The 23,107-nt window shown below is 45.4% G+C and overlaps 2 protein-coding genes across 2 annotated transcripts; both read right to left on the bottom strand.

The window, feature by feature from the left end:
• Positions 1-1,649: 1,649 nt before the first annotated feature.
• Positions 1,650-7,790, bottom strand: prr13 (proline rich 13). Its single transcript, XM_088914895.1, has 4 exons — positions 7,678-7,790; positions 6,160-6,197; positions 3,056-3,492; positions 1,650-2,123 (listed from the first exon to the last, which is right to left on the bottom strand). Exons 2-4 carry the CDS (start codon positions 6,176-6,178, stop codon positions 2,082-2,084), a joined length of 498 nt encoding a protein of 165 aa, XP_088771021.1. The 5' UTR covers positions 6,179-6,197; positions 7,678-7,790; the 3' UTR covers positions 1,650-2,081.
• A 3,867-nt stretch (positions 7,791-11,657) lies between these two features.
• Positions 11,658-22,444, bottom strand: LOC148841473 (bone morphogenetic protein receptor type-2-like). The gene is made up of 11 exons (XM_088919738.1): positions 22,375-22,444; positions 20,646-20,807; positions 19,492-19,650; positions 16,804-16,911; positions 15,584-15,705; positions 15,014-15,235; positions 14,534-14,648; positions 14,244-14,401; positions 13,283-13,439; positions 12,329-12,465; positions 11,658-11,786 (listed from the first exon to the last, which is right to left on the bottom strand). The coding sequence occupies exons 1-11, from the start codon at positions 22,442-22,444 to the stop codon at positions 11,658-11,660; spliced, it is 1,539 nt and encodes a 512-aa protein (XP_088775864.1).
• Positions 22,445-23,107: the final 663 nt, after the last annotated feature.

Here is a 23,107-nt window from a genome sequence, read left to right as displayed (position 1 = left end):
AAACAGACATCATTATTCAGACACAGATAATTACATGCACAACTCTGCAACATATTACGGATTTATTCCATACACAACTCAACCAAACAACCAAATACAAGGCACTTCTTTGACATCAGCCAGTGTTGTTTTAACATTTTGATCTCTTAATTTTTCCTTTTTTTGTTTTCACTTTTTAAGCAGGACAGAAAAAAATGACAAATCTCACAGCAGCCCATTACATCCGGTATGTTAAGTACAAGGATTTTGTTTCCAACTTGAGCATCTCATTTAAGCTGAAATAAAGACTTTTTAAAAAAAAAAAACTGATGATCAAAAAGGACGCGGCATTTGATTGAAAGTTACGGTGTCTGCAAAAGTCTAGGAGAACTATGAAGGACATATGTTTTGTGTTGACATTTAATACATTTGTGGAAAGTGATCGCAGGCTCCGTTGACACAGCAACTAGAAAATATTGTGGGAACTACGTGTGGCTGAATGATGAGGAATCCTCCCTTCACCATGAATAACGATTCCAACAAAAAAGCGTCTGAGGAGGCCTTATTTTAAAACTAGTATTCTAATCACATTAATATAGAAGATGCTCGCCAATCCACTCCTGTTTACAGTGTTCTCCCAGTCTGCCTTCCATTTAAGACTGCATTTAATTAACTGAGCCCATGACTACATTCCTTCAGTAGGCCTCTTAATCGTTTTTAACTTCTGCAACACCGGAGATTCCAAGTTACTTCAGTTTTTCAACTGAATTGAAGTACCGTGAGGCATTAAAACAGTTGAAATTGTCCAGTAACAATAAAAACAGTTGAAATGAGTAAGTCAAAGAAAACGCTTAATACCCAAGGATTGTGCTGGGTAATTTTTTCACAATAAGCTCCTAAGAGTCAAGTGGGCTGTCACTGCTAACTAAGGCACACATCTCCAGAGGTTTTCAAAAAACCTGCAAGAGGTTCACAATTTGCTGTAGGATGACAAAGAGTCTGTACCTACAGCACATCAGCTTATCAACTCATCACAGTTCAGTTTCTTGTTTGGATTGTATCTGTGGTGCACAACTCCCGTTCAGGATGACCGTAGTTTTGGATATTTGTCCTCCCATTTTTAAAAAGTATAGTCTGTACTGCTTATATTGTTTTGTCCTGTTGAATAACCTGTTCCTTGCCACATACACTGATGTGCAATTTCTCACTATTCTCCTGATTTGCCCAAATTGCCTTATGAAGTATTTAAAAAAACCTAGTTATTTTTAAGTGTTTTTTTTTTAACAAAACTGGACTAGAGGAAAAACAGAAAACGTAGAAGTGCATGAATGATGCACACCGAACCCAGCTGATGAATTTGCTCATCCAGAATTTGCTAAATTCATGTTCTACTCTTATGCACAAGCAGGCGGCTTTGATATTTCTTTTCAGTTCCCAAAGAGATTATTGCTAAATTGACCAGAGGACAGCCAACAGGATTTGAACTGATTAAAAATAAAGAATGATTCCCATTCTCTGTCAGGTGTAATATTGAAATAATAGGACAGGACGTAAAGCATGGCTTTGGAGCCATCAGCTGGCTAAGAGCCAGAAAACCTGAAACACTGGAACCACCTGTTAGGTAAAGTCCATGGACAGCAAGCACACAAAACCACACAGCCACCAGAGACTGGAGTCACACATCTTTGTCATTTATTGTTAAAACAGTCATTGAATAATCTTAAATACAACACTCTTTCCTTCAAAAAAATATAGTGTTTTAAATAGCCTCCAGCTTTCCGTATTAGCAATTTCACAGTGTGGTTTTCAAAGTGTCATGGAATGCGGTCCTCAGAGATTGTTCTTAGGTGTCCTCAGGGGGATCCGCACGATTTTTCACTAAGCCCAGCAGAGGTGTATTAAAATCAGGATTTTTACTTACAGGTCCGAACAAACCAGACGTGCCTGTGTGAAATCCCTCATCCCCATGGCAGTTTGAAAACCTCTTCTGTGCTACGTCTTACATCAGTGCTGTACAACGTAATGCAAAGCTACGAAGCGCGCGGTCCGGGTGAAGCCGGCGTGTCAGAGTTTGATGGGAATGTCGCGTCAACAGTGACAGCTCAGTCTGAGTCGCTGCTGCTGCTGCTGCTGCTGGAGGAATGCTGGGAAAAGAGGACATTAAAAAAAAACAAGATCAGCAGAGGTGACAGTGCTGCCAGCTTACAGCTCAGTTTCCTATCAGTAAGGGAGTTCAAGGAGCCTAAGGTCCAATGAGCAGCTGCTCAGGGAGACGTCCAAGACAAAAACACAAAGCTCGCTGATCAATTAAAACACAGAGGGAAGTAAGGGCAGATCTACACAGTTACATTTGCCTTGGCCGGACGATGTTTTTTTGGCCATCAATATGTACAAGGTCAAGTTTTTCCAGGGAACTGAGGGAGACTTATTTCGATAATTAACACAGGGCAGTGGCAGAGCATCAAAGGGAGATCAAAACCTCCTTGTGGCTGATTAAAGCAAATTTTTACGGGTCCGACCAACGCACCACTAACGACCAGACTTGTCCAGGAACGTCGGGATTCGAATACAGAGATGGGTCCCGCACCGGTGACATGTTCGAGACGCTCATTTCTGCACCATGAACACCGTTTGCTAGTGTTTCACGTGATCAAAGCAGAGGAAGGGTGTGAGAATGGGAATACGAGAAAGAAAACCGGTTTGTTTTGCAACAGCAGCAGGAAACCTCCCCTTGAAGACAGCGGATGTTTCCACCAGCTGCCACGCTGGACACGGAGCTCGGCCAGCTCATCCCGTGTCTCAACTCCTGCCATCTGACAGGCACTACAGATCTATTCAAGCAAAAGCTAAATAACAGTACAGACTTTGCCATGCTAGAGCTTACAACGCCCTGTCTGCATTCCTGTGCAGTTTCATGTTGAGCATCTGTTTAAACAGTACCGAGATCAGGATCACGCAGGGACTATTCTACAGCTAAAGCAGGATGCTCAGACTGGGTCTCACTGTCTCTCTTCAGCACTGCCTGTACATAATGGGCCCTGCCCTGCCTCCTAAACCAGCCCATTCCCAGCTTTACCTTCCCGTGCTTGTGGTACTTGTGTGCCTTCTTCATCTTCTTCTTCATCTTCTTGTGCGCCTTGTGCCCACCAATTACCATGCCCGCCCCCGCCACGCCCGCCGCCAGGCCCCCTGCCATGGGGTGGCATTTTCCGTGTTTGTGTCCCGGGCTGCCAGCTGGGTAAGGGCCAGGAAAGACCCCACCGTGTGGCCCTGGGTAGGAAGGGTTGACCCCTGGGGGACAGGGAGGGCCCCCCGGATAAGGTCCCGGGCCCATGGGAACCCCAGGATAGGGGTTCTGACCCGGGATACCAACGGGGGGCCCTGGGTAGGGGCCAGGGGGGGTCACCGCAGGTGGGAAGGCCGGGTTCATTCCTGGTGGGTAGGCTGGGTTTTGACCAGGAGGATAGGTGGGGTTGGGAATTGGGGGTCCCATGGGATACCCCCCTGGCGGACCTAAGGAAAGATGAGGAAATGAACATGAATCCCGTGTTATGTGGAAGGATGCTCTGAAAATACAATTCAATACTCTACTGCTGTGTCATTAAAGCTGGAATCTACCCCAGTGCAGCCCAGATATTATACTTAGACAAAGTACACATTATTCAATCGATCCCAGATCTAATCCACTCATATTTATAACCCCTTCCATACAATTCTTGCATCATCCAAGACCTACATGTTAAGGTGCCTCATGGTCTCAAGGTTTACATGATCCAGCTACAGCAACTTGGGTTCAAACAATCTGACTAACTGTGTGCTCACGCCGCACTTTAAAAGACCAGGCGAGTCGAACATCGAATTCTTCCATCCGTGTCAGCAAAATCACCACAAAAAGATGTGGGTCTTATCTCATTAGCCAAGAACTACGGCTCCTCGTGGAATACCAGATGGAGAACAAATCTGTTCTGATGGCATTGAGCAACACAGTAGCCGCCACAAAAGCCAGAAAAAAATGATTAGCAAAGAATTACTGATAAATGCAATGCATACGTTGGTACTATAATGCAATTAAATATCTCAGGATATGACAAAACTTACTAAAGTGCCTGAGCACTTATGTATCGTCATTCCCTAAATTAAACTTGGAGTGGAGCTTGTGCAGTTGTACAATATTGTTTTCCGCAGCAGTAATTTCTGCATTTACAGTAACTGGACCCTACAATGGGAGGACATGGCAATAGGTCAAGACAAAATACAAAAATCCACAGTGACCCTGTGCGATACAATGTAGCGCAATTCTCTGAAAGAAAATATTCTCTCTCCCTTGCCGATGAGAAGTTTGAGCAGATTAAGACTGAGTGAGGAGGAATCATCGTGTGTTCCTTTATTGGGAAATGGTATTTTCTCCAATATTTGGGGTGTGAATCAAGTGGTATAGCTGAGGCTTTCTCCCCTTTCCCCACCAAACTGCAGAAACTCTAAAGCTAGTCTATTTCTTAGGCTAAAATTGTATTTTTTAACTGTACATTGATACTGTTAAATGATGATCTGATCAAAATCAGACTTGTTTGGCCCTGTGAGGGCTTTAATAAGGATGCCTGTGTAGTCCACAGCACCTGTTATATTAGGAAATACTGCAAGAAATGTTTAGATCACAGGGCATAGCTACAGGGAACAGAAATGACATTCACAGTGGATAGAATTATACTGTATACGATAATATTAGCAGCTACTTCATGAAACCCTGGTTTGATGTACCAATTTACAATATGGCCTGGAAACATTATGAATGCAAGAAAAAACTGTTTTAATGCAAACACCAATTTCCTTATCACACGACAGACTGTCGCTGTACTGAAGCGGTCCGAGTGGCCAGCACGGTAAAACACTGCACCAGTCACAAGGAATCAGCCCCACGAACAGAGCTGGAGCTGCTTCGAATGCTTACCTATGACAAGCAGTATTAACAGTATTGGCTTAAGATATCGTGAATGTAAACTATACATTAGTACAACTATAACTATATAAACTGTCTGTTGAACGGTATCTTTCAAATAACAATTATCAGCGAACTGTAAAGGACGATCTCTAATCTTTCAATCTCTCTGCAAAGCTCCCCTGCCAAATGGATCCCTGAAGAAAGGTGATGTCGCTTTTTGCAGGCGGCGACTGATCAGTTTAACAGGTTTAAGACTAGGTGATATGTTGCCATAGATACTTAGCTGGCTACAGTTCAGTCTCGCTTTGTGAAACCGAAAATCAAAACAATTGTCAACATGTTTACAAAAGTTATCCAGTTAACTGAGTAATCTTGCTTCATGAAAACGGCCCCCTGTTCTCCTCACTTTCCTGCGTTTTCTAGTACGTCTTACAGATTTCCCTCGGTGCCTTGCTGCTGTGTGTTTACTGCCAGAGTTTACTTTTGTGCCTGACTTCACCCTCAGAATGTCTGCCTGCTTGTTTAACCTGCAGGCCTGCCTTGCTACACTCATCATGTCAGCTTGCAGTTTCACTACCGCTCTGCCTCTCTCCTCGCCTGCTCCTGGGTTTGTCTGTCTAAGACCCTGCTGCTTATTTCCACCTCAAGCAGAGGCTAAGACAGGATGAAGCTTCAATCTTCTGGAAGGCCTGTATGGAGACTAGGAAACTGATAAACAAAAGTATCTTCTCCTGCCGTGCTAGGAACAGGAGCATTTCGTTAACACATCAGAACATCATTCTGAGTTACCCTGAATGTCAAGGCACAGGCAGAACGTAAGTTTAAACACAGAACATAAAAAGGGCACATAGACATGCTTTAAAAAAATTAGGAACCAATCACGTATTCTTCTTCCAATTCAGGGTCACGGGGGAGCTGGAGCCTATCCCAGGAAGCAACAGGCACAAGGCAGGGTATGCCCTGGAAGGGACACAAGTCTACTGCAGTGCAGTCAGACACTCACACATTCACACCAGGGCCAAGAAGACAATTAACCTACTAGGATGTATTTGGACTGTGGGAGGAAACCGGCAAACCTGGAGGAAACCCCAGCAAACTTGGAGAGAACATCCAAACTCCACATAGACAGCACCAGGACCCCATCACTGCAAGGCAGCTAAGCTAACCAGTGTGTCACCATGCCGCCCAAATAACATTTATATTCAAAGAAACAGGCTGCACACTAGGCAAACACCACGTACCTTGATTAGGGTTCCACATTGCTCTCCTTCACTGCAATCTAGAGAGAAAACAATTCAACAATTGTGGACAACAATTTGGGAAGAAATTATTATTTTTTCTTTTACTGGGTATGTCAATTGAGAGCAAATTCTCATTTACAGTGGCAACCTGGAAAAAAATGTATAGTATTATAGAGCTAATCCAAATTACATTAATGAATCTAACGGCTAATTAGTCTGCATGAAATTTGGGGTTTGTACCCATAACCCTCAAGGATGGAGTAATAACCATTACTACACCCCGCTGAATGAATTACAGTGTCTAAATATTTGTAATATCTATTGTTATTATGTTATTACAGTTGTAATAACTTACACAAGTAACATATATATGTAAATTAATCCAGCACAGAAAGAAGTAGCATGACCATAAATTGTCCTTTGGACTTCCCTGTACTGCTAAAGCAAACCCAATGTTGTCAGCCCGGTCTGGTTTCCCCCAGCTACAAACAAAACAGCCTCGCCCGTTGTTCTCTCAGAGAGGTAAAAGTGTGCGATAAAACAGCCAGCAGCTTCTGAGTCATTAAGGTTACAGGACATGGCAAGATTTCAGGCAGAGATCGCCTGAGCCAAACTCCGTCCTGATTGTGAGCGTCACCTCGGAGGAAAACAGTCCAGAGAATACTTCTGTTACAAAGCCTCCCTGCACAGTGACCCCGTCTCATTCGTAAACCTGCAATTATTTTCTCACTCCCTAAAAGTCTTTGTCATTAATCTGAACTTAAGCACAGGTAAAACATGAAACATTAAGCACCTGTCGCCGGCTTAATTTACAAAAAGCACACAACATCTACTGTACCTTATGCGTAATGCATTGAACGTAAAGTTTCGTTTCATTAATCATCGTGCCCTTAAAATTAAAAGGCGGAGAATCTCCTGTTTTGTTAAAGGTTTCGGTTGATGGTTATATCTGTATTTCTGTTTCCCACTAGGTGTTTGCTTGCTTGAGAATTTAGATCTGGCAAAACAAAATTATACATTTCCAGAAAGGCGGGGCTATAACTTTCAAGTCTTATTTATGGGCTATTTCTATACCTAAGCTCGCTTTGTAACAAAAACTGAATTGCGTAGGTGTATTTTCACGACTTTAGTCCAGAAACAGCAATTATGCTGATATTATCTAGACAAACTCTTTCCGTCCTTTGCAAAGTAGTAGGAGTAAAACAATCCTTTTCACCTGGAATGATTCCAATGACGCAACCTGCTCCGATTTTTTTTTTTGGCAGTGCTATAGTTTTTATTCCAATTATTTGGCTACAATTTGAACTTCAAAACAGCTCGGAAGATCCTCATTTCCTGGCACGGTCTGACCTCACCACAGTATTTCCGTAACCACTACAGCTCCCATTAATCCCACTACAAGCAAGCAAGCAAGCAAACCGCGCAGAAAAAAAAAAAAAAGCTATCACCGACTACGACAGAATCTGTTTTCTTTTAAACGGGATGAAATGTTCCGAGAGACGCAGTCACATTCCTTACCTCTGCCGGATCTTGCGGACCTTGTGAGCGGTTCCACTTTGCCAGCTGCCGTACAGACTGGACGGCCAGGAATATTGTTTTAAGCGGCTGCTCTTCCGGGCTGTGTCATTCCGGCCGCGAGCAACCCCGCCCCTTATTCTTTACCAGGGCTGTTGTATAAACCATAGACCAATAGCATCTACTGTACAACACTTAACACAAGTCTCGTCCCTTGAACCGAAGCCCATATACAGTATAGGCATGTAGGGGCTACGGAATTATTTTGACACGAGGATACGGAATGTGCCGCATAAGAATCCCCCATTACGCGCTACCCTTGTGTTTTCAAAAACCGCCCTTCGAGCTGTCGTTAAAGCAGGGAGTGATTTAGAAACTGAGTATATTTCCAGTTCTGTTTGAATAAACGTCTAGCAATTCTACTATGTGAGAGCCCTAGTGTCTAGCCTTGGCAGTAAATCTGAAATAGTACATAATCCCAAACGCATACTACACGCCAAAACCTGTCGCTTTCATCAATGAGCGGCGTTTTTTGTTTCAAGGTTTTATTTAAAAATGAAAGAAATTCCAAGTAGAATGTATACATTTAAAAAAAAATCCGCTTTCAACTTTCCTTTTACAATTATGTTTTTCTATGTAAAACTTTTTACATTGGTGCCAGCATAGATTGGCGGTTACATGTGGAAACATAATTAGTAAAAGCACAACAAACCTTTTTTTAGTTGACAATTACGTTGTTAAAACTATTTACATTGTGTGAGCAGAGACCCCCCTCCCGGTTAAATATAGAAAGATATTTACATCGAATCTACATTAGTTTAATCATTACCAAAAAACAACAATGCAGAAAGAAATAAGGGTTTACACAGAAATATTGCAGCATGTTTCTTCACAGAGTGAAATCAGGTCTTAATCGGGACATATTTTTTTCCAGATTAACCAGTATTTGTTAAACTTCTCGTAATTTTACTCGCAGGCAGAAGAATTCCCAATATGTCTTATGGTTTAATGTGATCAACCCGAGTGCTTCCCAAATACACAAATGAGAAGTCGAAAGTTATAATTACGTTTATCTTCTTGGGGACTATGTGTATAAATTGCCAATAACGCGGTAACGTTGGGCAGGACCAGCATACGTGCGAGTGATTGGCCCCGCTATCCACACATCCTCCACTACACTGTGGCTCCCTGGTGTTTAACGTTTATTTTGGTGCAGATCAAAAGAACGGATAATTTTTCCCCATCAGATATTTCTCCGTGTCACTGTGAGGGGCTTTAGTGAAATTTGCCTATATTCATCCACTGATCGGCAGATAACGAGAATTTCTATGTTTTTCTTATTTTATTTTCATATATCCTGTTGGGTCTTTTTTCAAGTACTCAATACTAGCGTCTCATTTTGAAATTATTCTATATTTTATTTATTGATAAACAGCTATTAAAATATGAAGGATTGTGTTATCCTGTTCCACGAGGTCTTTGTTTGAATGATACTATACCGTACATATTTATTCTTGCCTCCTAGTCAGCAATGTTTTGTAGTTTTGTCTTTGGCACTCAAAGTAGTACAAATGCTTTTAAGTGTCCAGTCCTTATTGCTTCAGCACAAAACCAAGGTACTGGCTCCCTGTAGTCATTAAAAATCCCAGGGTGTTACCCTGGAATCCTGGCCAAATTTTCATTGGCCTTTACCAATCATGGCCTCCTAATAATCCCCATCTATGAACTGGCTTCATCACTCCATTCTCCTCCCCACCGGGAGCTGGTGTGTGGTGAGCGTTCTGGTGCACTAGAGCTGATGTGGCATCATCCAGGTGGGGCTGCACACTAGTGGTGGTGGAGGGGAGTCCCCATTACCCGTAAAGCGGTGTGAGTGGAGTGCCCAGAATAGAGCTATATAAGTAAGAAATGATTATTAAATATTGTATTTACATGACTTTTAACTAAGCAGCGCCCCTTTAATGCAAAGCGAGCACGTTCAGCGTTAGAAGTTCGTTTTTAACGCGGCGCACGTTACGCGCGGTTGGGCAAATATCTTCCTCATTCTTGCCAGCAATAAATAAATGCCATACATCTTCGCCCGGATCACAGTCCTGAGTCCACGTCTCCACCTCATTGCCGCGTCATTATAAACTTAAGGAACCAGCAGCAACCGTACCCTGGCTATAAGCAACTCTCTACAGCAGCCTCTGTTAGTTTAGAAAGACAAGAGTGGAACTTGCGTTTAAGTACCTTACTCGACAATTATAGCGCTCCTCCAAGTCTCTCGCACAGGCACTAAAGACCTAAACGCAACGTTATTTTCCGTTTAACGATGTAGTTTAAACTGGTTAACATTCCGTCATATGAACAATATGCATTTTAGCCCTTCATTCAACCCCTGTTTAAGAAACTCTATAGAAACGATTTAAGGGTTTACTTTTGTAAATCCACTTTCAAGGGTGGAAAGATTTTATTTTTTACGCCACGTAAAAAGCAGAAGTTAAACCGGTAATTATGAAAACTCGTCGAGAGCAGCAGGGGTTGAATAGGTAGCGCAGGTTAAACTTTGTACCTCAGTGCTGCGCTACTCTCTCTCCATCTTACACCGCCCAGACACAATCAGCAGGTAGAACTTGTTTGTTACAAGCATCAGCACTTTTCTCAAGGCTCGAAGGCTTTTAGCTGTTAACACAACCTACTGTGGCGGAGAAGAAAACGAGGCGGCCATTTAACATTTTTAATGCACGTTGTGATCAGTATCTTCACAAGCATGAACACAAGAACGCGGGGTCAGCTGCACACGGTCGGTCAATATGGAATCCTGTAGCATCTCTCGTCTACAGCACCATTACCATTCACTTAGTCCAAAATAAAATGGCTAAAATCACACTAAAATATTACCAAACTTCCACTTAGAAAGGTAAAATCGCGAAAACGGCAGTAAAACGGAAAATGGCTTAAGACTTCTGAACGGGAGTCTGTAGTTACATCCAGGCTCTGTGCTTGCTGCAATAGTCTGACCTGAGAAGTCCCAAGAAATTATTTTTGTGTGTATTAACTAACCCATCTGGGACACTGAGATGCTGGTTTAAGCGGAACCCACACATAAGGATGGGAGAATGGCTCCTTTTCATTTGTAACCTTTCAGCTTCCGTCCAAGGGGACAGAGTTGAAGTTCTAATCGGCGAAAGGCAATATACAAAGGGCACAAAGCTGGCTTTAACAAAATGAAAACAGCCGAGACAACAAGACCATAAATACAATGAGCAAAAAAAAAAAATCACAAATATAAAAAGGACAAGGTCCTGCGTTAGACTCTGTAGTAAGGGACAAAAGCAACGTGAACCGAGGCAGACACAGGGATGAAGAGCCAGCGAAGGGGAAAGCCATGGAGGGCAGGCTCAATCGTGAGGAAAGGGCCGCAGCTGTGGCTCTCGAGCGGCCTCAGGGGCCACAGCACGCCTGCAGCGACAGATTGAACCGCAAGAGCACATTTACGCCTCTTGTGAGCAAATGGCTTTCAAAAGCTCATGTGACGAAAAATGTTTTAGGAATATCTTGTGGGCCACCTTGTGTGCCCGGGGGGGCTCGCAAGCTGCGTGTGGCCCCTGGTGCCCACCACTCATCTGACAGCAGGAGGAGAACGTACAGCAGAAGGGACAGGAAGGGAAAAGAGAGAAGAAGGAGCAATTAAGGGACCAGAGAGAATGAGGGGCAAGAAGAAGTGCGAGAGTGACAGTTGCTAGTGAAGACTAGGCAGGAGGAAAGTCACATGGCAAAAGTGTTTCTCCCCCCACCCCCACCCCAATCACATCACTTTGTTAACCTAAAGACAGCCAGCAATGCAAAAGTGTTTACAGCCTTCTCATACTATTTTAGCATGGTTATGGTCAGAGGGGGGTAGGGGTGGGGGTTCTAAAATCAGTTTTAAAAAAAAAAAACTCCACTTAAAACACCCGGTTACGAATGACGGGCTCTTCCAGGAAGCCACGGCCGCCGATCTATCTCCAGTACGCGCTGCTCATGGCCTGCAGGGTGCCCAGTCGGTCCGCGGTGCAGGGGGCACTGGACCTGGCCTCCGCATCGTGGTCCCAGCAGTCGCCGAGAATCTCCTCCAGGCTGAAACAGAACTGAGAGAGACGGGCCCGCCTCACCAGCCGTGCCACACACGCCACCGGACGGCGGTCTTAAGGGCGCCCACAGGTTTTGCCGAGTAACTCAGTCGAACTTGAGCGGAGATCATGTTGACATCGGAATAATTAGAAGTGCGTCCCTGGGTGGGCGTGAACCACCAACCTCTTGGTTAACAGCCGAACACGCCGACTGATTGTGCCACAGAGACTCGCATAGGTGGGCGCCATCAGCTGCCTTTGTAGAATGTGCTCTCAGTCAGTACATGCTCCCTAGGCTCCATTTGTGCTTTGCACTTGTCTAGACATCTAACAAGATATCACTCTAATCTGTTTTTTTTTTACCCACACATATTAGCTAGATTAATATCATTTGATAACTACAAAAAACATCTGTAATATTTGAGGAAAATCATACCGCTCTAGTGCCTTTAGGAGAGTGGATTCAACAGATCCACCGTGTTGTAGCTTTGGAATCCTGGGTAATGGAGTCCAAATGACCCAGTTTACCCCCCCCAGTGGCGTCACCAGCCATACTTTACCTGGGTGGAGCGTTTCCACAGCTGTGGCACAAAGGGACGTTCTCTCTTCTCGTACACTAGCTGGCGGAAGTCTTCCAGGGTGGGGCTCGGGCCTAGTTCAGCCTCGTAGGGCAGGTGGTACTCTGGGACCCGGGCTCCTGCCCCGAAAACAAAGCCAAGCAAGGGTCAGGAAGAGGAAGTTTAGTGAAATAGCCACTGTAATGGCAAGTCTGCATACACCTTCCATAACGACATTATTTTCTAACCACTTGCACATTTGCATTGAAACCAATTGCTACAGACAATGGTGCTTTGTCTCTACAGCCCAAGTGCCGACTGATCCACTCAGTTACTCTTTGGATCAGAGCAGCACATCGTGCAAGCACAACGCCACACCCTGTAAAGGTATAATGCAGGAGAAGAAAGTCTTTTTCAACCCTCAGCACTGCCCCATATCCCAACCCATTTGATCACAGCCAGTTGTCTCAAAAGACAGCCTTCTGTCAGCAACTTTAGGAACAAGATGGGCAGATTTGTGTCCATCGCTTTTCCACACGCAGTCGCTGACACCACTGCAAAGAAGTCACCGTCACACCCAGAGCCCCAGCCAGCTAATCTCCGCCCTGACCCAGAGGCATTCGGCCAATCGTGTAATCGTGGTCACAATTGGCTAGCAACATGATCCAGACTCGAACCCATGATGCCTGGATTACAGCGTCTGTCCCGTGAGCAAGTAGCATTAAATGGTTGAGTGACTAGGGAGACCAAATTCAGAGCCCCTGACCTGATGGGCAAGAACTGGGATTACAGTAGTCTAAACAGACTAAACTAGGAAGTTAAAGGCTCTCGTAGGATTAGAACCTCTAGGAGTAAGAGTCTGGGGTCCTGATGCTGACAAGTAGTAACAATTCTGGGGACCTGAGTTTGAGACTCCAGTACGGTTGACCAACACCCACTCCTCGTTTCCTGCCCCACCTGGGAAGAGGTCGGTACAGCGCATGGCGATCTCCCACAGCAGCAGGCCCAGGGCGTAGACGTCGGCTTGCTTCAGCTCACTGCGGTTCCGCAAATTCAGGTGGCCATCCAGGACCTCAGGTGCCATGTAGCGCAGAGTCCCCACCTGAGCATACACCTGTGGGTGCCCATTGGGCAAGGAGACGGGCTGTCAGTCCCTCATACCTGCCCAAGGTATGCATGCGTCTGGCCTTTTTAAGGACTAATGCACAACAGACATCCATTACAGGTCAACGAAACAAGTTATCACAGATAAGATCACTTAATAGGCCATACACAATTTCTTGTACTAAGAATTTGTCTTTTCACATACCCCAACTTGCTCTCCATGAGAGACACAGACAGGGAGAGAAGCTTAGGATATTATGCAACTAGACAATATACCATGCATATTACAGGGAACGCTTGCCAGGGATATGAGGTTTTAAGAACACGCAGAAAGGGGTCACGGATTCTGGGAACTGGACATATGATCAAAAGATCTCTGGTGAAATAACACCCTTTCAGTTTTGAAAACTGGGCCCCAGGGCAGAACTGGGAAGGTTCGGCTGTCATTTTTAAAAGATGTACAGCCATGAAGAATGAAATTCCAGACCAAACAGTGAGACTTTGGCTGTTTTTTTGTTTTGCATTGCAGGGCAGGGGGGAATCTGTATCTTCACTCTTGATGCGAGACCTAACAGGTCCAGCTAATGTGACCTTTAACCTCAGATTAGCATCTGACAATCTTAAAGCAATAGATTGCATAGGAACGGGTAGCCGAGCAGCCGCACAACTGCCATGAACGACAATGCACCAGCACCCACAGATATTGATGGACAGGGGGGGGGGGGTGTTTGCAAGAGGTGCACTTCGCCTTTTTCAGTTTCCAGCTCTCCATCCATCAGTGCTGATGATGGCCTGGTGCCGTTAAAACACCTACCAGATGGACATCGGCATTCTGCTGCTGTGCCCCAAGAGCAAAAGGGGTATGCAGGATGGTGGAGCTGCCAAAGTCACACAGGACACAGGTACCGTCCACCTTCACCAGCACGTTATTACTACTTAGGTCCCGGTGCACAATGGCGGGCTTGTGAAGTCCTAGCAGGAACGTAGTAGAGAGGGAAGGAGTCACAGAGGGTTTCAGGTTAGCAAAATTGGAGCACAAAAGATGTACAGTTGACCAGCCCCTTTAAACCCGTCAACAACAAAATGTATTACACCCTCGCTCACCATCTCTGAGGATTTCTTCATGCAGGAAGGTGAGGCCCTGAGCCAGGGAGAGGCCTAGCTTGAGGGTGGCTTCCCAGTTGTTTGTGTTCAGAGACAGGAAAGACTTCAGGGAGCCCTGGACCACAGGGGAGGGGAAGACATGAATAGAGACACTCATCCTTCTAAGATAAACGAGAAATGAAATCACAGATGTTGTACCTGCTGCACATTTATTTTAAACCTCCTCTATCCAGTACACACATTATAGCTTATTAGACAATTGAGGAAGAAGTGGATATAGGAAGCAAATTATCACACAAGGCTCTGAAGAGTGAGGCTGATGAAGCTGCAGGAACTAAACCCTATTAAGCACTTTGTAAGCTTACCTCTGCTCCACGGCTTTCTCTTCACAATGAGGGGTTAACCCTCGCTCAGATGACAAAAAGCACACCTCCGTTAACGAGCGGACCAACTCGCAGCGGAGAAGCTGAAGTTACTCACATGGTGGGCCAGCTCCAGCAGCAGAAAGTAGTGTCCCTTCTGCGTCCACTCCCCAGCCCCCAAGAACAGCGCGATGTTACCGTGCTCCATCGTGGGAAGGCTGTACACCTCCTTCTCGTTCCTGTAGAGGTTGCCATACGCCGGGGGGTATATCTTGAACGCCACAGCCACTCCATTTAGGGTCCCCTTCCAAACGTCGGCATAGCGCCCCCTACTCAAGATCTGCAAAATAAAAACACAGCCACAGATTCCAGATGATATTGATTGCTGGTGACATAACATCAAAACATTCCCACAGGGATCAAGCTGATAAAATACTACATCATTTTAAGTTTGCATGGCCTCCGGCCTGTATAGGTTCAAAATGGCCCTTTCCTCCCCATGATTCTTATTGACCGTGCAAACATGCGGTTCCAGCATGCAGAAGGATTTTGCTCATCCATGACTGGAAATGGCCGGCGGGGGAGACCCCTCAACCGTGGGCCCTTCACACGTGCACCTGTGGCTCATTCTTTCACCAAACGCCAGAGGGGTGCACGGGGCACAAGGACCAAAAGAGAGCAGGCCTACCTGATGGAGCTCCTTCGTGGAGAGATCGATGGGGGACCCCTCATCTCGGTTATACTCGTTCACCAACATGACGGGCTCCTCTGGCGCACTGGAGAGCATCACCCTCAACCTCCACAGGAAGCCTCCAAAAAAAGGACCCATTGAATCCCTTACACGTACAGTATATAGTGCTGTTCAGTAACAGGAGGAGGACTGGTTGTAGTATTAATAGATGGTACAAGTACTAGCAGAGTAACTGCTACTAGTCCAGGTGTCAGCGACTGGAGCATCAGCAGCTGTAGAAATAACCATTACAGGGGATTTGGGTTTTTTTCTTACTAGGTGACATATCAGGGGAGAAATAAAACTACAGATCTCAGTGGAGAAGGGAGCTGGTTTTTCCATTCTGCATGAAACAATATTGCAACGGCCCGGTGTCACGCGCTCGCACGACCCGTGTGATTTTTCGTTCGCCTTGGCAACAGCTTTCAGGAGAGCGAGAAAAAGAGAGGCAAGACAGGAAAAGGGAGTAGAAGCTTTTGATTTGATTTTTTTTTTGGGCAATGCCAAGGTCAGTGCTTGGTTTGGGAGGATGGAGTGTGGGATTCATCTTTCACGGGCGGCTGCGAGGGCTCACTCAGTAATGGCAGTGGGCCGGCCCGCAAGTCAGGGACAGCGCAGCCAAACAGCTGCTTATCAATACGGCGGGGGTGCCCATCACCTGGCAGATGGGAATATCTTCTAAGTGCAGCCAGAAATATTTAGCTCTAATATTTTTCTGCACTGCAAAGTCTCTTAGGATGTCATTGCTAATGCATAACTTTAACATGCCAAATATCGGGATTGATCAACTACCAAGCTAGCAGGCAAGGATAAAAAAAAAAAAAGACCCCCCTCTTGTCTGGAACTTTTCCCATATATTCTTATGGGCTTGACTGAGCTGCAGGGGTGATGGGCTCCAGAATAAGTTTCCGGTTTTATTCAAGTGTTACGATTGCTCTGTATCTGAGGAGAAGCAATTACAGGTTAAACACTGCTGTATGTGCTCCAAGGCTAACCTGTAACTTAAAACAGTGACACTGCATGTCTGGACTTCCTCTGGCTTTATTTTTGTGGAGAAGATAAAAAGAAAGAGATACAACTATGGGTTGTTCTTAATCAGTTCTATAAGTGTAACAAGAAAGGAGGGTAGGCTTGACTTGGGGGAGGGGGAGTAGGTTTTCGTTCTTAAAGGAGCTTACCACATTTTTGGACAGCATGCCTACATTTCGTCATTAGCATGAGGGAAACCAGCATGATCAACACCATCCCAGCAATGGATAAAACCAGCAGGACTGTGCTGGAATAACCTGGAAAACAACAACAAGTAAACAAATCAATCATTCCCTTAAGAGACTCGTCTACAATACGAGCTGTCAGGGCATGAAACAGCTCCAGCAACCGGTGTAAAGACAGCAGAGGGCACTATCCTTCATGGTCACGTGGTGAAATAGGTACTATATGGTTTATGAGGATGTGCCGGCAGAGGAACAAGTGTACGAGTGCTGACAGGGGGCAGGTGTGGGATAGGGAGGCCAGGACTCTTGATTCTATCGATATCAATTGCAGAATCAGTTGCACATCAATAGTGAACCTGTTGATTTACCCCAGCACCTGGAGTGACCTCAGGGAGTGATCTGCCACTCCTGCAATCCGCACCAGCTCCCCCCCCGTCAGGGCTCGGGGGAGCTCACAGACGTGGCAGTCGGATCAGAGCCGCCTCCCAGCCCTTCCTCCTTCCCTCCCTGGGGGCAATTATCAAGCACTGGGAAACGGAACGGTCGGGGATGCCAACGGACATAAAACAAAACGCAGAGAAACTATAACTTCAAGTAACGCATGCGGTCTGTCGAAATTACAAGGGAACCAAGGCCAAGCCCGGAGCAAAATAACACCCTTCTCAATTTTCTCCCATTGACTTATATTGAAACTTGTCAGCAAATATCCTTTCCACCCCTTTTCAAAAAGGGAATTTTATACGTGGTTGTACTTTGGTTTTCAAGGAGTACACGTATTAAACGATATTCATCAATATGCATCACACCAAAACAGGCCTACAGTTGTCCCAAAGCCTCAATGTACACACTTGTCTTAGATCAGCAATATCCAGTGGATGGATTTGTGGGAGATGTATTGGTTCTGTGTCAGTCTATTTAAAATGACTAATATACAAGCGTGTGGCAGCTTTGTATTTGATAAACGCCTTGCATCTTAAACCAGCTTTAAATGCTCCGTTACACATTTTATCAAGAAAGCACCTTAAGATGCATTGATATTCTCTAACCTAGACACTGGGTTTATGGCTACTGGAAAGACGAGCATATCCGACTACATTTCATTAGAAAGCCCTCACAGAGCAAGCAGGAACAGTTAATCTGGTAAATGCAGAACCAAACGTAGCACATTATTGTAAAGTTGTGGCAAAGCAGAGGGTGGTATGGTAAAACAGGAGTTAGACTATTGTCAAGGGAAGCATGCATGGTACTTCCATAAATGAAAATTAGCTGAATATTAATCGCAATTTTTAAAGAAACGTTTTATGTTATACCTATTTGAGTGACAGTTCACAAGTAGTATAAGAGTGGGGGGGGGGAATTATCCTGGATGCTTTCCCAGCAGAGGGAAGAGAATAGAAAAGGGAAAAAACAGTGAATAAGAAAAAAAAATGGTGACAGAAGTGTGTAATCCCACGTCCATCAGGCACCTGTTCAGAGACAGGGGATAACTGGGGTTGCCCATACTGGGGTATGTCTGTTTAACACTGTCATGGAGCATGCATGTGCCTTAGTGAAGCAGCAATAAACACTTATATAGTACCTTCTCAAAGCTCTTTACAGTAAGAAGACAAACGTTTACAGGGGGAGGCAATAATGCTAGCCCGATTTGAAAACAAGGGTTGAAAGCAATAGAAGCCCACACAGCCAGTGTAGGTTAAAGAGTTTCGAAGACCTACTCATGAACCAATATGGAATAATCAAATCTACCAGCAGATCAAAATAATAGCTGGGAACTCCTGGTAAGGCCCAGCACACACTTTCAGGAGAATGGAGAAAATTTCCTATTCAGCCAGCTCAACAGCAACAGTGTCAAGAGCACAAATTAAAAGAAATATTCCAGGTGGATAAATATGTGGATCAGAATGACAGGCACAGTTTACTTCATAAGTAAGCACCAGTGTGGAGTGTGGTTTTAGGATATTGAAGGGTTAGGGTTAATTTCTTCCAGATTATTTAACAGGTAATTGCACTTATAAAGTGCTTTTCTGGACACTTCACTCAAAGCGCTTTACAGGAAATGGGGAATCCCACCACCACTGTTGTGCAGCCCCCACCCTGATGACAACGAGAGCCAAAGTGCACCAGTACACTCACCACACATCAGCTATCACTGAGGAGGAGAACTACTGTCTTTATGTATAAATTCTGGCCATGACAGACATGACTCTTTGCACAACATGTCTATATATTGCAAAGCAACAAGTAATAGGTTTATTCCATGCTGAAAAGAGAAAACAACAATTCGGCCATGGAGCCTTCTTCAGGTGTCTTGTCAAGGATACAGCTGTGCCTCCTACTGGGGTTTGAACCTGCAACCCTCCAGTCAGAAGCCTGATGCCCTGGTCACCACTCCACAGCAACATTGTAGACAGTCATGAACATCTTGAGACTGGTAATGTTTATTTTTCCCATTTTTGAATGGGGGCAGTTTTTTCCCCCCTCCTTATCAAATATGGCTAACAATGCACTAGGAAATGCCTGGCAAGTATGACTCATTGTGATCTTGAAGTGTGTACTATGCATGTACTACCTCTGCAGTGTCGAACATTTTAAACAGACCTACTCTAAGAGGCCTGGGTCGCGTCTGGGAGCAGAACGTGAGGAGTAACGTACTCTGACTGAAGGGGTCCGTAGCGTGCTCGCTCTCCGGCACCCAGGTTATGTTGCCATTGCAGAAGTCCGAGTTGCACAGACAGGACGTGAAGTTATCGTTCACAGACGTGTAGGTGCACTTTGCTCTGGGACACCTGGCAAAGCTATAATTGTAGCAACCTTTCAAAAGAAACATACACATGGCACAGTCCAGTTTTGTTGAAGGCATAGACACTTCAGTTAAAATACAAAGCTATTGGAAAAAAAACATGCTAAATGCATCTCATTATGACCCGATTGATGCTCTATACTAGTACTGGACTATCATTCCAAACGTCTACAAGAAATGTTAAAACATTATCCAGAAGCTGAAGCAATCCATTTGTGGACTAAGCAGAGGAATTCATCGCCTTCTCTATCCATTTATCCATTTCCTAACCACTTGATCCAGTTCAGGGCTGCGAGGAAGCTGGAGCCTATCCCAGCAAGCATGGGCCAATTGCACAAGGCAGGGTACACCCTGGATGGGACGCCAGTCCATCCCCGGACAGACACACTCACACCAGGGTCAATGCTCCCAGAAGCCAAATTAACCTACCAGCATGTCTCTGGACTGTGGGAGGAAACCGGAGCACCAGGGAGGGGAAATCCATGTGAACATGGGAGAACATGCAAACTCCCCACAGACAGCACCCCTGGACAGGAGCTGGGGGCCCCTGTGCTGTGAGGTAGCAATGCTAACAACTGCATCACAGTGCCACCCACTTGCCTTCTCTACTAGAAATGTATTGTATTGAAATGTAACCAGCTCAACCAAGATCATAACCCAGCTGCTGTCCCATTCTGAACCTCTAGTCTTACGGTTTGTATCCCCGTGCACCCTGTCATTAAGTAAGAGAAACACCCCCCCACCACACAAAAAAACAGTTTACATTTCTCTCTGCTTAAGTCCCTATTTTCCTGTAGGACGAAGCGTGAACAGGACAGCCCACTACAGTAAATTCAGCTGGCAGTGGTGTCCACAACTGGCCCGCAGGAAATCCAATCCGGCTCGGTCTTTGAAGCGCACCTTCAAAGTTAATATTTACAGAAAACGAGGAGAGGAGAGCAACGAACTAGCGCGTCCCCCGAGGGGGGAGCAGAAGGCCGGCCGGAGGCGCTCGGCGCTGACTTACCCAGGCGCTCCGGGCGCGGCACTCCGTTGACGATCTCGAAGAAACCCACGCAGCAGTCGGAACGGGAGCAGTGCTGCACGGGGCCGCTGATGTTGTCCGCGTCGCGCACGTCCGTCGAGGTGAGGTCTCGGACAAAAAAACACGTCCTGCCCTGCGCGCTCCCTGCCAAGACGCGGGAAGACGCGCAGATGCGTACTGGTACCGAACGGACGGGGCATTACTGGACATTTACCGTGGCCAATAGCAAAAAAAAACCACACACTTCCGATTTGATTTTCACAGAAAATAAAAGCACAGAAAAGCAAAGGAAATCCACCTAAAAACACACTGCCCAGCTCACAGAATACGTATTAATAAGGAAATCCGCCTTCACAGGCTTCGATTTTAACGTGTTAACGTGCGCATTCATATCAACTGTATAGCATACAACATGCATGCATATGGGCATCAACGAGATATAACACTGCTCGTTGATATAACATGCTCATAACACTGTTTTCATCCATTGGCAAGCTTGGGTGCGATTCAGTCAGAACAGCTGGTAGCGGCAGTGGTACAAATCACTACAAAGGTAGTGGTTCTTCCCCTAGTCAGCGGATTCTGAAACAAGGAGCAGAGACACCACCGGAGAAGGGGAGAAGACTCGTCCGACCCTGAGCGGGACGAGCTTGCTGGAGAACGATGGTCTAAAGAAGAGAGCCTTTTCAGTCCTCTCTGCCAGCCTGTGAACATCCCACAAGCAAGGACTGACTAAAAATAAAATCTCTTAAAAGACATTCTTATGCTTCAGCTCCTACTCTCCTGACGTCTTTTTACCTCTCGTGATTTATACCTTTGTCTGCGCCGTTCTACTGTTTTTATATACTTGTGTTTTGAAAAATAAAAGTCTAAGTATTTTATTCGAGTTTTTTTTCTGGTGCGGGATTGACTTTTTCGCTGATGAACTATGTCGCGCTCTAAAACGCGCGTCATGAAATGGGTTTGATTGCCAGGGTTGTTTGATCGGGCACGAACAACCCGTTTAGGCTGTCACAAGCCGGCTCTGACTCTATGAAATCAATCGAAACGTTTGATCGACAGAGGATCGTGCAAGCTGCGCTAGATCCTGGCTTTTCGCGTAGACGACCCGTTGCCTGTAAGCGGCTGGATTTCGTCATTGACCAGTAAAGCCGCAGCTAAAAACAGTTTCCCGCCGATGAAAATACACAGTTCAAGACCCCGGCACTGAAGGTCGTGTTTTCCCCACACACTGGGCACTGAAATACAACAGTTTGGAGCTTCCGAGCCGAACAGTAACATCAACAAGAGCGTCTTTCACATGACCCCAGATCCAGTTAAACACCATTACCCGTAATCGCGTTTCCAAGTCCTTATTAGAACTGCATTTAAACGCGTTTATGCTATGAAACAAGGGGTTTTAAAACTAACGGCGATTTCATTCGATAAATCAACTTCAAAGCCCGAAAGAGTTCTTTTCAGCACGAATAAATTGCGTTCTAAAACCTATGTCGCTTCGGGGAAAGAAAAACTCACAATAGGCTAAAATGTGAATTCTGGCCGGAGATTTAAAAAAAAAATCTGTCAAATGCTCCCACACACAAGCTTCGTTTCATTAACATTGTAAGCAGTTGGAGGCGTCTTCGCTTCTCAACTTTTTCTTTTGGACAGTGTCAGTTTGTAATGCTGGAACCATAACACTTCAAAGAACCAGACAGGGAAGGTAACTCACCAAGAACCGCGACCAGTATCATCCCAAACGCAGCTGTGTGGGAACCGGGGCTCTTCTCCCGGGCCGACATCGCCGCGCGGTCCGGGCGCGACGAGCTCACCGGGGTCTCGCGCGCCGCAGCTGGCAAGGGGCAGGCCACTCCCACGCGCGCGGGACACCTGCGAGTTCCCCCAGCGCTCAGAGCCAGAGAAAAGACGCACGAAGATTCAACTTCCATGAGCTCTTGAACACAGTTCAGTCCTACAAATACGCAAAGCCTTTCCCTCAGCAGGGAAAAAAGAACTTGCACCCGACCAGAGCAGGTAGAATTACGTGAATACGGTGGTGATAAATACATACAAGATACGCACTCGATTCATATTTTATAAAATGCTTCGGCTGCTGTGCCAAGCGACTCTGGGAAGGTATGTACTCGTACAAAACCAATGTGAGCACCTGCTTGTAAGCGAGGTATACGACAGCAGTCGTGGTAAAACATCTCGCAAGAGGCTGTAAAATAATTTTCAGCAGTTTCCCATCTAAACTGTCTAAAATACGCAATGCAGAAATATGTACCACATATAGCAAGAATCACCGAACTTTAAACCGAATTCAAATGCTTAACTTGATGCAGAGCTGTTGATAAATGCGTTGAGTTTGTCCGGTACTCACTCTCTCAAGCAGTGACTTCCCACGCCCGGTTCAGAAAGAGTGCGTTCGCTCACAGGAAGAAATGCCGGTGTTTCGTGCCAGG

This window comes from Atractosteus spatula, chromosome 1 (assembly GCF_055471065.1).
Source record: "Atractosteus spatula isolate fAtrSpa1 chromosome 1, fAtrSpa1.hap1, whole genome shotgun sequence".
Classification (NCBI taxonomy): Eukaryota; Metazoa; Chordata; class Actinopteri; order Semionotiformes; family Lepisosteidae; genus Atractosteus; species Atractosteus spatula.
The sequence above is the reverse complement of the archived record's forward strand: the minus strand, read 5'-3'. Positions and strand labels throughout refer to the sequence as shown.